General features: G+C 41.9%; 1 protein-coding gene across 3 annotated transcripts in view; it reads left to right on the top strand.

Annotated features, from left to right (window-relative positions):
* The window catches only part of LOC120829797 (chemokine-like protein TAFA-1), a 30,744-nt gene extending 22,649 nt beyond the window's left edge, over positions 1 to 8,095 (top strand). For all 3 annotated transcript variants that reach the window (XM_040194248.2, XM_040194246.2, XM_040194247.2), the window contains 4 exons: positions 5,543 to 5,683; positions 6,722 to 6,846; positions 7,031 to 7,117; positions 7,261 to 8,095. In XM_040194248.2, the coding sequence (XP_040050182.1) occupies positions 5,543 to 5,683; positions 6,722 to 6,846; positions 7,031 to 7,063 (299 nt within the window). In that variant the 3' untranslated portion in view covers positions 7,064 to 7,117; positions 7,261 to 8,095. The remainder of the gene's footprint in view (positions 1 to 5,542; positions 5,684 to 6,721; positions 6,847 to 7,030; positions 7,118 to 7,260) is intronic.
* Positions 8,096 to 15,689: the final 7,594 nt, after the last annotated feature.

The raw sequence follows: 15,689 nt of genomic DNA, 5'->3' as shown, positions 1-15,689 counted from the left end.
AGAAACTGCTCTCACGGCTCTTCTTTCGGGGCGTACGTTAAATCCATATTTCACTTGGATTATTCATTTTTAGTCAAAGGATTAATGTTCACAACCCCTTTTATGAATTGAGGATGTACATTTTCCTGCGTGCACAGATGGAGGAGAATGCTGCCATTCAGTCGATATATACACTTGCTCTCAAGATCTCGAGAGACAAACCCGGCAGTCTGGGCTTCATTACAGTACCTCTGTAATGAAGACGACAAGCGAGTCGTTGCATACTTGTTGCACAGCGACGTTTCCATTGAGATGTACTGACCACTTTCCTCTGTGCAGTGGCTGTTACATCACATTTGAAGAAGCATTTACTGGTCCCACAAGAACCCTGCTCACATTCATTAGGCAGGCAGAACCGCAGATCCACAGAAATTCATGTCACGCATGATTTGACAGCACTCGCCTTCACCCGGGCTTGCTGTCCATAACTCATCCGACTTTGATGCGGCGGCGGCGGCTTCCGGCGTGACTCATTGTGCCAGAGACGCTCGACTCGGCGGCACTCAGCAGCCGAGACGCGGCCGCTGCCAGGTGTTGTCATTTGTGTAGATAATAGCATTACAGTTAAGTGCTCTGACAAGTTTCCGTGCGGTGGACTTGAACAAAGCAGATCCCCGTGTGAGACGTTGTGTAGCGTGTCAGTGTTATGTTGATTGATATTAATTGATTAATTGATATAATTGATTTTTATTTTCACTATTCAACTCATTTGCTTTCAACACACTGTTACATTGAAGACCCGTAAAGACTGAAAAATGGGGTCAAAATTAGTTTAGAATTTTTTTTAATCAATTTCTCTCTTTTTATTGTGATATTAGAATTTGGCTCAAATAAAATAAACATATTATAAGTAACTATATATAAGATATAATCCTTTTAAATGACTTACTTTACAAGTAGACATCCAACCAATGTTCCTTTCAAACAAGGCAATTGATCGTTGAATGTGAAGCTCTGGTGAGTTGGACGGGAGAATCTGATGACATGGAGTCACATGGTGACAGAATAATTAGGCAGAACTGCTAATGAGGTATATTTATTCTTGACCTTGGAAACAGCAGTGAAGGAAAAAAAGAGCTCACACGGTTTAGCAGATGTCTCTTCTTTAACTTAAGGCTGAGGTTCTGCCTTCAAGTTTGCATTTAACATTCAAGTGATTATCTGTAAGTCGTTGAAATAAATGTGAGATAACTTGAAAATGTTAGAATGTAACAATGCAAAACAATAAAATGAATATCAAAGAAGAATAGTCGGCCCTTAAAAGTGCGTTCAGTAGTGGAATACTTTCGCTTAAGTAAATGTACATTTTACAACTATGTCAAAATTTGAGAAGAAGAAAGTACAACGTTCAAACACGTGGAAAAAAGTTGAATCAAATCAAAATACTTTTAATTGCCTTCAAAGTAAAATAAAGGTTAGAACTGCAAAGAACAAACATGGAAACCTTGATATATTATTCTGAAAAAAAACATTTGGTAATTTAACTGGTCCCATCTAAGGTTATGAAGCTCTCAAATGAATATAGTGAAGTAGAATGCAAAATACTTCCCTTAGAAATATAGTTGGGTAGAAGTACAACGCGTCATGACAAACACTCAAGTGAGACATATTAAACACATCACATACGTAAGTATACTTGGTTATATTCCACCACTGCGAACTGACCAGACTTCATATGCTGATGAAGTGATGTTTTCTTTTACTACATCAGTATGCATCTCACTTATAATAATGAATAATAATTGTGATGCTAAATGCAGACAAAAAATAAGTACTTTGCCCAAGTAGAAACATCACAAATAAATATATGTTTTTGTTATCTGCTGTCAATAATGAATAACATACCTAATTTCTAATTTTCTCATCATCTGACAATCTGTCAGATATGATTACAAACGTAGTCATAGAGGTTCACATCAAGCGATTGAATGTCAGCACTTCACAGCCATATCGCGGACCAACCACATTGTCTGTATTGTGCACCCATTTCCACCTGCATGTAAGTTTAAACATTTCAGAAAACATTTAACATGAGAACAAATGAGTGCAGATGAGACCAATAGCAGATAATTTGGGCCAAACTAATTACAGGGGGGGGGGGGGATTTCTTTTCATAGCCAGAACAGACCAACAAAATAAATGTTTGCAAAAGAGAGATCAGCACCAGGAACAAATCCTCCCAGAAACAGCAATAGAACCTCATAGACCACAAAGTGACGACTTTCTCCAGCTTTTTCCGGCCTGGAAATGAGCCGCGGCCTGTTGGGCGCGGGTCGTAGGCCGGCACCTTGTTTCCTGACGGTCTTCGTGGCTCGGAGTAATAACGAGGCAGGAGCACAGAGCATGGCAACAAAAACAGGGCAGTTCCAGCGGAGGCCCTCTGCATCGACGTGACCCCCCCTCCCCCCCGACCCCGCGGATGATCATTTCTGTGTGACCCCGTGTCCCCTGTCCGTCAAAATGATTTTGGAGAGAAAGGAAAAAACCTCCAGCACTCGCATTCCAAAAGCTGACATTCGGGAGGCTGACTTTGTCTATGGTAATGGGGGGGAAATGGAAATAACAGAAAACAATTATACCCTTGCATGGCTCCAGCCTTCACCTGATGAGAGCGCTCATCTTCAGCCATGTTTTTCTCCGTCTCCCTCTGAAATATTCATAATGCAAAGACGGGGTCTCGAAGCATGCAGCGTGCTGTACTCGCGAGCTGAAACCATGGGTGAACTTGAAAAAAAAAAAAAAAAGCTCATCCGTTGTTGCATTGCTTCTGTCTAAAAGGCACCCAGTACACCTGCCAGCTGGAAATACCACACTGATTTGCATTTTTATTTGATTTTAATATATTCTTCGGAGGTGATGATTTCCAAATATAGAGTATCCCGATTCTTTGCCCTGGTTGCTAGCAACGAGCATTGCAAGTTAATTCTGTTGCGTGGAGTGTTTTTAATAGATCAAAGAGGAAATCTAGGGCTGTCTTATGCAATTAAGGAGATGCATTAAGAAGAACAAACCCCTGTGGGCTGTTGTTTTCAAATGATGCCCCACTGCTTCCACTGGTACATCACGATTAAAGTTGTGCAGACATGCCCTTTCGTTGAGTGCATCAGACAGGAGGCAACATTCTCCCAGACCAGATACAACTTCTGGATATTTTTCAGTTAAACCAAAGGCTGTTGATGTTTTCTGAAATGCAGAGCCAGAAGTCATCATAACCCCCGAAAAAAAACTCGACAGACTTGGCAAGATGCAGGAAATAGACACTCTCTCTTCATTCTTCTGCTCCCGTATGGAAATGTGGCTCTCAATTGTATAACACTTGTCTAATCAACACCATGACCCTATTTCTGTTTATTATTTGTAACGTAAGATTTATTTTTAAAGCAGATTTACAACCAGGCACAGCACATATTCACCTTAGAGAAACACATAAATGCACAATGGACTACAGCCAAGTTGATTCTGACTTCTCTTAAAGCCTTTATGGACATAGTTTAAAATAATGCGATCCGGTAGAAATCAACAGTGAGTCGGGCCCATTGATTGACTTCTTTACAGTAGATACAAATGTGTTCGAAATATTTAGGACAATGCGACTATAAAAAATGTTTCTTTATTAAATCAGGGGTCTTCAACGTTTTTTCAGGCCAAGGACCCCCAATCTGATGGCGGGATGGAGCAGGGAGCTCCTAGTTTGGTCGGCCATCTTTCATTTTTGAGCTTTGCGCGCTTTAGACGTGAGGAATAAAGTGCCTGTGCTGTCGTATTTGCATGAAAGCAGCTGTGAATGAACCGGTTCCCAGCCTGAGAGCTCCTGGGGGAAGCTGAATGTGTTGCGGACTGATAGATAACATCTTCTCCATCAATTTATCCGTTCGCTACAATATAGATTCATGTTAATGTGTATTTAAAGACAATAAATACAATTCTGATTCTGAAGATAAAAAAAACAAAAAAAACTCACCGGCCTGACAAACCCAAATATTAGCACGCAGTGAAGGGACGAATGCAAACCTACACATATACGACACATTTCTCCAACCCACATCTCATTGTTAAACATTTCTTGAAATCACTTTGCAGGCAGAATATCGGTTTCTGCCCCCCTCACTCCCCCTTCCCCCCTCTCTGCTTTTTCCCTCTGCAACCTCCTTGATCTTGTGTCGTGCTGACTGGTGTAATTTTCCGATGGCCCTCTGCTGCTCTGCTCTCGTATGTGGAGAGTGTGAGCTCAGTGGGTGGGAGAGGCCAGTGGTTGAGGCGGGTCGAGCCCGTGCGGTCCGGTCCTCTCAGCCTTCGGGGCAAAGTCAGCGGCTCGGTGATAATTGCATGGTTGAAACAGTGTTCATATTCATGATAACCCTGAAGCACGCCTCAAATAGATGTGTTTTTTTTTTCCTGCCTGCTCTCACACGTCTCTTGATTAATTCAACGAGCTGCCGGGGTCTCGCTCGCTCAAAGAGTGTAAGGCACAATTATTATTGTTTACAGAACACTCATGTTTCACAGTTATTTTTGATTAATCATGAGATAAATACTCACAAAAGTATTGTAGAATACATTTATATTGTAGAAGAGAAGGAAGTATGCAGATTATTTACTTCAGTAAAAGGTAATCATATTGGATTGTAAAAATAAGTGTTAAATACAACATTCTATACACAATACGTATGTGAAACAGGACAAAGGACGTTCGGCTTTTAATAACAAAAACTGTGAAGCCACTGGTTAATCTTTTAAAATGCATTTTATCAAGGTATCGTTTAGATTTTCTTCCTAAAAGCAACTGCTATTGTTGGAAACATTCAACAAGTTCAATCCTGCCTCTCACATTTACATTCCCAAACTAATAACCTCTCCAGTTTCATGTCAAGCTAAATGAATTTGTTGAAAATGTTGCAAAGTTTGAAACAAAACAGAACTGTACTAAAGTGCTTTGTTGGGCACTTTGTTGGGTTTAGTAAAAAACATCATGGTTGGGAATAAAATTTAAATTTAAAATGGAAAGACAAAAACCCAACATAAGTACTTGCTTACAGAAATAGCATTCTCCTTTGATAAAACATTTTCTTTTATCCATTGCAAATGCATTTGTAATACAACTAATGCAGACGTGAAATACGTTCTCGTTATTTTCGAAGATAATTTGGGAGAGGGAGTGCTGAAGAAAGAAAGAAATGAATCTTCAAGTTACTTTTTCAAGTAAGGTTTTGGTTTTAAACTTGATAATGTCCTCAAATATATTGTTTAACATATTCAGCATTCAATGAAATGGAATAAATTCCAAATCGCTAATGATTTTCTCACAATCGATTTAACAGTATAAAGTGAAAAAGCCTAAAATAGAAATGCCCGAGTGCAGTACGAGCACCTCAAAGTGGCACTGATGTTTGGCCACAAATATCCGCACGGCGTGCAGTTCAGTCGATCTCAGAAAGCCGTCTGATCCCCACGGAGATGCTGATAAAATGCAGTTTGTCGTCTGTTTCTTTCTTTTCCTCACCAGAGGGGGGCACGTGTGAAGTAATCGCAGCTCACCGATGCTGTAATAAGAACCGCATCGAGGAGCGCTCTCAGACGGTCAAGTGTTCTTGTCTGCCGGGGAAGGTCGCCGGAACCACCAGGAACAGACCTTCATGCGTGGACGGTGAGTACTGTAGCATATGAGGGAAGAAATGCACGAGAGGGTTTCACTAGAATGTTGTCCAGAGGTGGCACAAGAAAATTGGTTTCTTATCACACCTTGTATACAAAAAGGTAAAATCCTGACAAACGTGCCTCGTACATTTTTTTGAAAAGTACTACTCAAATAAAAGCACAAGTCTCCCACGTAATGCCGTGTCCCCGATAAGATTAATATTTCCCCGGATAATGTCACAACCGGATACGGTGGCTGACAGACAGCACGAGGTATCTGCACCGGTACGCTTTTACGACAACAGTCACACGCAGAATGGAGCGCACCTCCGGGAGGAGCATCGAGGCGAAGAGTAAAAAAAACAACAAAGAGATGCAGAGGACAGCGGCGGTTGATTACATAGGAACTGTATCTTGTGATGGTTTCACACATGTTTTGACAAATGTGTCCGATACACAAACTCGATCCGCTGCAATGGATTTAGTGCCGAGGTCTGAACACACAACTCAAACACATTTTGGCTTTAGAAAACCTCTCACCTGCAGCTTTTATCTTAAATCCTTCTGCAAATATGACTGAAATCTCTGAGCGGTCAGGGGGAACGGCGGGTCGCTGGATGACAGCTCCGACAGATCCCTTTCCCTTTGCCACACATTACAAACCATTTACTGTCTACTTACCCTATATTTAAAGCAATTTTCTCTCCTGACAGCAGAAATGTGGCATGCATTGAAGTCAAGTCACATCCACCGATCCACTCAATCTGTGAAAGGCCCGAGTTCCACCCATCGCATTCACGTAGCCCGTGACTGCATCTAATAAGGAAAACAAACCGTAATAGTTTTGGCCGGTAGCAAGTTGTCAAAAGCACACACACACACACACACACACACACACAGAGCCAAGTGTCTTACGGCCACCTTTGACGTCCGGGACTGGACAACCGTGCCCAGCGGCCGTCTATCTGCAAATTGCGGCGTTGTGCAGTCTGGTTTTAGAGGCGAAAGGTACCTGCATCAACATTTCCCTTGTCTTCGTTGCCCGTAGCGTCCATAGTAATTGGGAAGTGGTGGTGTGAGATGGAGCCTTGCCTGGAGGGGGAAGAATGCAAGACGCTCCCTGACAACTCGGGCTGGATGTGTTACGCCGGCAACAAGATCAAAACCACAAGGGTGAGATAAACTCTCTTGACCTCGGGGGGGGGGGGGGGGGGTAGTAGTAGTAGCGAGGCAGTGGGAGAGAAATGTGAGATGCTGCGTCACCCGGCGCAGAATGGTTAGCGTGATTATGTTTCACAGCAAAATTATATGTTAACAACTCGGTAAAACCCTCAATTTCCTTCTTCTTCTTTGTCAGAACACTCAGCCATACACAACGTCAACATATTAACACTTTGAGGAAAGGACGCAAGGGAACGCCTCTGGTTGGAAGGTTAATCTGCAGGTCAGCCTCTTCATTTCTACTGGGACGCTGGCATGCTTATTAATTCCTCGCAGCCGTCTTAATTGCTGAGCTTTGTGGATTTACGATCCTTTTTTTTTGTGATATTCACATCACCCTAAATGCGCCTTTCCTTCTTGTTTCAGCACTGTCACAGGACCGATTATCCCGAAGACAAAGAACCTTTTGTTGCTTTGAGAACACTCTTCAGATTAAAGTGTACAAAGATGTAGAATACATAAAGCACATCCTGCACAAGGCCACTAAAAATACTGATGCTCCAAGATGCCTGCGGGGGGAACTTCATCATAACCTTCTAATGAATATATTTTCATCATTTCTTTCCAACTTTGAGATGGAATGTGAATGTCTGTGCATTTGAATTAGCATCTGGGGAGCTTTAGCGTCCCTCCTCAGACATCAGTGGGACAGATGTTCACTACGAAGGAGACAAGAATACATCGAAAGGACACGAGAACAGTACAGTAGTTGACAGCCCTCAGGTTTTTCTTTTTTCTACATATAAATATTGTAGGAGGAAAAATAATGTACAGAAGTGTTAGTGTCATTTTCTTGTGTACATTAACTTCATTCATGGTGGTGTGGAGAAGCAATCATTGGAGTCCCTGAATGCAGTCTTGACCGTCCCTCTTGTTACCCACAAAACCCAACGCGGCCAAATTCTTTCTGAGTTCCATGATGTGAAGATAAAACAGATCAATTGTGAGGAAGAAGTTTTTTTGCAAATACAGCTTGTGTGTCGTGATATTTTGCATTTTACCTTTTGATCACCTCTTAAATTGCTTTACCAGTCAAACCTGGTATTGTGTCAGCTACCCTGAAACGGATTGATTCACCAAAAGCGTGATCCCAGTAGGTTGTTTTCGATACTTGAAATGCCTTATTTGTGTTAAATCATTCGATGATGATATTGTAAATATGATCGATATGTGCTGAAATTTCATTAAAGTCACTGTTCCTGTAACGAATGTGAATGCATCCTTGCCACTGCGCTCACCACATACACCTTGATGTAGCCAAACTATAATGGAAACTAGGTGATCTTAGGCACATAAAAACAAGTGGAAATAGCCAGCCTGGCTCTTCGTCAACGGGAGTTACTCTTGTTTTTTTGGACACCGATATTAAGCCGTGAACACTTATGTAAATAGATGAATAGGTATTGGGACTCGCTGTTATGTTTACAACACTTTGATGCAGCATCACAGTGGGATGCTGCCCATTGCTTTCACAGCCTCTGCCCCTTGGTAAATTATTCCTGGAGGAACTCCGGGTGACTGCTGGCGCTGTGTGTCATCCATCTTCCGGAGAAATGATTCCAGAAGGGAAAAAGTTTATTTCTGGATCTAAAGCTCGTTTTGTTGTTTTTCAGTGTCCACTTACTGCGCATATATATTAGGCTGTGCATAAAAGCACTGTCTGTCTGTTCATTCCAATGCACCATTTCTCCCATGCCCGAGATACAAATATTATATAAGAATAATATAATACTCTTTTATTGTTTTGTTTTTCCTGAAACAATATGATATTTGGTAGCTTTCATTTCATCATCTCGTTGTGTTCAGTCAAATAAAATGGTGATTGATTTGGTAGAATTCAACAATGACAGCTTCCATCAGTCTGTCAAAACCCGGGTTCCTATTTTAGGACAATATTACACATTAGGGAGTGATTCAAAACGCAATTTCTGAACTTGTTTTCAAGGATGCGTCTTCATAAGCATTTTCGAAATCTCGCCAATTTCACCTTTCTGCGTCAAAAGTTAAAAGGGTGGCAAAGGTAGTATTTAAATCCAAAATTTTTAACTGGTCATTTGTTAAAATGTGTGTACATTGCTGTTGGATGTTGGATTCAAAAGTTGGTTTTAACCAGTCAGACAAAGCTGTCTGACTTTCCCCATACGTTTTGAGTGCTCTTGGGTTTGACAGGATCACAGGGTGCTGATGGAGTGCTCAGAACACAAATAAAAGCCCAGACCCAGCGTGAATGTCCGTTGTCAAGGAAGATATATGAGAGAAACCAACTGTACAAAAACGGAGTGCAAAAGCGGACGTGGAACAGAAGCAAACCTGGAGGTGTGGGGAGGCCGGCTAAGGATATCTGCATGACAACTGATCAGTGAGTCAACTACCACAGTTGCAGATGTGATACTTGCAGCTGTCATCCCCCCTGCATCACCGCAGAGAAAAACCGTGGAATCAGGTACGGCTGTGCAAGCGATCAATAGTGAATTAGTGGACATCTGAATGGCATGTGTTCAGTGTTCCCCTGCTATGTCTCTGGCTGTATTGTGTGATTGAATGAACACAACTCATAATTGTCTTACACCCCCCCCGCCCGTCCCTCTCCCCGTCCAGAGACTGATGGCCTGTTACTCACTGTTAAATCCTCCCAAAAACCAGCGACGTTTCATGCAGGCAGTCGGCTCAAAGTAGACACGCACAACATTTCGGTGGGGTCTGCGATGCAGCCAGCTGTGTTATCACAAACAACCCGTATTGTTTCTTCAGCCATAACTGGGCACCCAAAATATGCTGCAACAGAATGGGAAATCAAATGCACACTCACTCGCTCCCAGAGACGTTGCGTGGAGCACGCCGTCCATCATCCCTTGCGCTAGATGTGCAAGTTGCACGCGAATGCTGAACAAGGGTTCGGGAATACAATAAAATGCTGTTCAATTCAAACTAGAAGTAATGTTTCCTTTCCAGCACAGGAAGCTAAATGGGCATAATATTTGGAAGATGGAAGCGAGCAGCATCTAATTTTCCATCAGTCGTCAGCACGGTTCTGCGGGCCGCCGCTTTAGGCTTTAATGTCTCACATCATGCTGCAGAACAGTGAGAAATAAGACAAAAGTGATGGTGATGTGCCCTGACTTCTTTTTATGATGCACCGGGGACGTCCTGGGAATTTAGGCTCCCTTGGGTTTGTTCAGGAGACACATTTCATTCCAAACACTCAGTCACAGACAGTGTCGTCATGCTCCATTCTCTCCACTCTGTTGCCGTCAATATCAAGGTGCAGCTTAAAGCAACAGGATATAATGATGAGGTTTAAAGTGTGAAATTACTCCTATAGAGAACAAATCCGCTCACACTGGTGATTATCTGCTTGAGAGAGGATCACCGCTCAAGATCTCTCGAGTGGTTGTGTATACGTTTAAGTGTATGGTTTTTGTGAATACTGGATTTGCACATAGAGTGTACACAAAGCATTTAGACAAGATAAAGGCCATTGGCTCCTCTTTGCAGTCGTTTTCTGCGGCATCGAGCAATCGCCAAGATTAACCAGTCTGATCACATCCCGTCACCGAGAACTGTCTCCGCTGCCGCTGCAGGATTCTCAGGTTTTAAAGTCAAGGTAATGTCGACCAAACTGGATTCTGATTAAAGCTGACATCAGGTGTCTCGCACTCCTTCCCCCCTCGTCCTCGGGCTTTCATCTAAATGATTCATGCAGAGAGCACCGGCCCTTTCATGCCGTTAGGTCGCCACAAAGGAATAACAGCTTGATCATACACCGCAAACATAGACAGATGTGCAATGACACCGGCTCAGTGTCTGTTGCACCGACTTATATCAAGTCGCATCCGATTGAGGCCGAGGAAGTCAGCTGACATGTCGCATTTTGTCGCACGGATGTTTTGCTGCAGATATCCGTGCTGACAAATGCAAGAGAGAGAATTAAATCACAGGGCTAAAAATGGTTTTATAATAGAATCACCACCAAGACAAAAAATACAACAAAATGTTGGGTTCCCCCGGTGGGATGATTTGAATGGGGTTTGACCTGCTGTCAACCTGAAGTGTGTGTGTGTGTGTGTGTGTGTGTGTGTGTGTGTCAGCCGTATGCTGCGGGACGGAACGCTGGCTTTGTGGAAGAGAAGCATCAGTGTAGCTGTGGGTGAGCTGAACGCCCGGCGGGAACATTACCCCCGAAAACTCTGTGACACAGGTAAGCTAAATAATTGGGGAATAGAGAAATGAATACTTGGGGGCTTTTTCTTCTTCCTCTCGTGAGCGGCGGAAGGGTTCATCTCTGTGTGAGACGGACTGCCTTGGATTAACGACGCGCTCCCTCCCCCCTTCACTTTGTGAACAACACAGCCGAGAGTAAACAATAACGACAGGGATGCAAAAATAGACGAACAGACAATTTGGTTCCTCACGTGTCAACCTTGGAATTAAAATAGTCTGTTCTCAAACACAAATAGGAGTGTGTTCATCACCAAGGAACCTTCAGACCGAGAGTTTAAATTTGTCATCTTTTTGAGGCGGAGGACGTGAAATGAGCAGCGACCGACTCGAGTCCAATCCCTCCCTCCCTCTCTGGCTCGGGTCGCTTGCTTTAGGGTTTTCTTTTGTTTCCCTCCCTCACCACTGTGGCCTCGGCCGCGTACGTGACTTTAATGGGGACTGACGGTAAATAACAATTACCCGTACAAGAGGCTGTAAAAATAGGAAATTTGTCAAAAGGTTCGTCTTCGGAGGGTTGAAAGTTCAGGCCGAAATTTGACACTTGAGGGTTCTCTCTCTCTCCCTCTCTCTCTCCCTCTCTCGCTCTCTCTCAAAACTGCTCTGCTGACCTGAACTGACCTGGAATGTCTGCTGTGAAAGTGCCTGCTTTTCTACAGATGACTCTTGAAGGACTCTGACGTGACAATAAAGAAAAACACCCGGGCAAAGATGGTTCGAAATGTGGCAAATATTGTAAATCTGGCATTTATTTGTTGCACTTCTTTGTTTTAAGATTTCAAAAATGTTTTTACTAATCCGTGGCTCACAAACTAACCTGCCTATAATGCAGGAACACAAAATATAACAACAACAACTGTTCTATCACGTGAAAATGATTAGAAAGCGGGAGAAACACAGCAGGATGTAGTTAAAGATGACATGACACACACTGTAAATCCCAGGACCCTCTTGGACTGCAAAATGTTTTGCAAGAAACGTGAGCCCCCCACACTTAGTGGAACAACATGAGCAGCAAGAGCCTTCATGTCCACACCAACAACAACTTCAATTATTTTCTTGGCAACAGCCTGCACTTTGAAGCCAGTACATGCAACGAATGACCGGTTATGAATGTGCATTCGCCTCCCTCAGTACTGCCGGAGAGTCAATAGAAGAAACTCATATTTTAAAAATCTATTTAAAAAAAAAAAACGAAAGAGTAACGGAGCCACGAGGAGAAAACATGAAGCAATTAAATAGCACCTTGTTATAATCGCCAGCAGGATTAAACATCACCACGGCACACGTATGAACTTCACAGCGAAAGCATCAAGGCAAAGGACACACAAAGCGCACACACAAGTTTCTAGGCAACGCAATAACTGAGTGTGTTATCACACTCGCCTCACTCACAGCGCAGTACAGTGAGCCATGATTGTGACCCGTAAAATCCTCCACAATGTTCTCTGGGGTTCACCTTCTCTGCTTGTTTATCCCCAAAGTGGAATGTGAGCGTTCCACTAAACGTTTCTCTCCCACAATCTAAAGCTCTGAAGTCCGATCAAAAGTAAAACAGCAAAAGGTTCTCGCACAACTCACTGGAGGTCACACGCTTAGCGTTTCAGCCATGGCGCATACCTGCAGGTATCAAACGCACCAACAATCAAACGCACCAACAATCTGGATTCACCTTTCGGCATTTAACCACAGGTGAATCCAGATTGTTGGTGCGTTTGATTTGGACCACTCAGCATGTTAGCCGGGAGGGGCATTTAACCACCGCTTGATTTTTTACTCTGACAGTACAAGAATGTTAACCACAAATAAACAAATACTCTTCGAAATGAAACTTGATGTGTGTGGATGGAAAGTAGGCGACCATCTGAAAAATATGTGATAGAATTACAATTGTGATTTAGCCTCCTGGTCCTAATGTTTGGAAGCACACGTGGCCATTGGCTGTCTGGCTGAGAGGTTAGAGGATTATCTTGGTTAGTTTAGCATTAAGAAGGCCAACAGGCAGAAATAGCCGGTCTCCATCACCTCCATTTGTCTCCTGCAGTTTTTAGTAGAGCAATTAACCTTTAAATCAAATGTTTAGAAAAAGGGTCTTTTTTGGAGCGGGAGGGGGGGCAGGTTGTAAAGTGACTTTTTAAAAATGTACTTTCCATGATCTTTAAATGTCAGGCGGAGTGACTTCTGATCCGCATTCAGATTCATCTCCTACATTGTTTTATTAAAGGAAATGAGTTGGAAACCGTTTCATCATTTGGGTGAGGAAAGTAGTCCCCCCCCCCCCCTTGAATCAAACAGGGTTTGTTCCATTAGTGTAGCATGCCGCTATGAGGCATGAATGCATATGAATACATCACAGCAGCTGTTAACATTAATATCGTCCAATTAATGTTTTTTTGTTTTTTTAAAGCGCTCTGTTTTAATTAAGCAAAACACTGTAATTTATTTTCTCGATAGTGTGCATGCATAATGAAAAAATGAAATAGATGAAACTTCTCAGCCGTGACCAAACTACTTTCGGTCCATCCAAGTCGCCTATAAAGTTGCCTGCAGTAAAAGACTAATTTAGTTCACACACACAAAGTCATACACAGAGAAAAATAGAGAGAGAGCAACGAGGAGATTTGTGTTTACATTTTTTATTGCAAGTGTCAAACCCATACGAGGAAAAAGTTGTTGAAGGGGAATAGAACAGCGTTTTCATTATGTTTTTCATGTGCCCCAGGACAGTTTATTTTCTATTAGTGAATGTGAACTACTGTCCCCAAGACACTCAGGAGAGAGGGACGGTTCTCCACCACACATTACCTGCAAACGGATATCAAATAAGCTGCCACAAATGTGTTATTTGTGAACTCCTCTGGCCTTCGTAAATAACCACATTTCTCTTTTATTTTGCGCTTGGAATGGAGAAAATTGCGGACTCATTCAATCTTTAATCATCTGTTATTGCCTCAGATTTTTCTTGTGTGCAACATGTTAAAGCCAAGAGTGAGTATCCCTTAACTCCTTCCTTAATTACTTTATTTTGGCTGCCTTCATTTTGAATTCAAGATAGGATTTTTGTTTTAAAGCCACGTATTGTAACAGGTGCTCAGAGGGTTTCCACTCAATTTCTCCAGACTAACAGAGATAAAGCTCTTTTGATTGGCTTCTAGGTTATTTTAAAGATTAAAGATAATAAAGCCGTGCGGAAAGATTTCTTAAACTTCTCTAAGGAGTTTATCTGAGACACTTCTGGAAGTCACCTAATGAATGTCACACCAGCTCCTTTGAAAACAAATGAAAAGAGAAAGTTGTGAGTGCTCCGTGGCATTTTAGGAATACAGGAACAAATTTGAGGATGCCTGCTGTCATCGTTGAGATAATTCCCACCGGGGCCTGAAAGATTTTTACCGTATTTCAGACTTTTATCCCAAGAAAGTTGATTTCTTGTTGAGAATTTGAGAAACAAAGTATCTTATTTGAACATATAGGGCCATAAAGGTTGCAAACAGCATAGCACTGCATTATTTATACACATCTCAATATGTTTGTGAACAACAGCAGCGAGTGGAAGGATGGTAATGGTATGGAAGTCACACGTCAGCCTCTTCAGTTCAACTCCCAGTGGATTCGTCTTTTCTGCAGCTACATTTACAGAGAGAAAATGTGGCTCCATGAGTTCCTTTTATTTCCGACGCTTTCTTGTCCATCTACTGAGATTTTAAGAACATTCTTGGGACGTTTAACTTCAACGAGGTCTGTGTTTTTTGTACTATGTAAACGGTTCAATGAGCAGGAATAGCTGATGAGTCTGCTGCAGGAACGACACACTCCTGAGTTGAACCTGCAGTATCATATTCAGTCTGTGGAAACGTCATTTTCAAAGATGAGAAGCAAAACGAGTCCTCGTAAAGCACCTTTAACAATATTCTCAAACCATTTGTATGAAGTTTGTTTTTATTGGTTTATTCCCAGAGTTAGTGTATACTTCATTAGCAAGACTCAGTCTGCATTCAAGAGTTACCACAACTGAAGAAAGACAGTGTTCCATATTTAAAAAAACAAATTATTATAATAATAATCATTATTATTCATTATTATTATAATAATAATCATTGTTTAATTTGCCAGCAATCCTCCTGAATTCAATGATCTATTAAATTTGTCAGAAAAGGGTAGTGACTTCAGATTGCAAATTTTGTTTCACCAATGCTCAAAAACCTGAATATGAATAACACATAAGAAAAAGCAGCGATTATGTTTTTGCATGTTGGCTTGAAAACATATTCACAGAGTTAAAAGGTAAAGCTGTATTTAACATTTTTCGACAGACATTCTGAAATAATACTGTATATATGTGTGTGAGCACTGTAGCATCCACTCAACATACAACAGCTGCACCCTGATCAAGTTTATATTGTGGCAGAAACGTGCTCAATCAAATCTAAGGTAATTTTAATTACTAATACTAACACTGACAAAACTCCATCACTTGAAAGTGAATAGATTTAAACAGTCAATATCATTATTTTGATCTTGAAATGACATGGCTTAGATGACACGCACAACACTGTTAACGTTAAATGACAATCAGA

Source organism: Gasterosteus aculeatus, chromosome 2, assembly GCF_964276395.1.
Source record: "Gasterosteus aculeatus chromosome 2, fGasAcu3.hap1.1, whole genome shotgun sequence".
NCBI classification, from domain to species: Eukaryota; Metazoa; Chordata; class Actinopteri; order Perciformes; family Gasterosteidae; genus Gasterosteus; species Gasterosteus aculeatus.
Note: the sequence above shows the minus strand (reverse complement) of the source record. Positions and strands in the feature narration are given on the sequence as shown.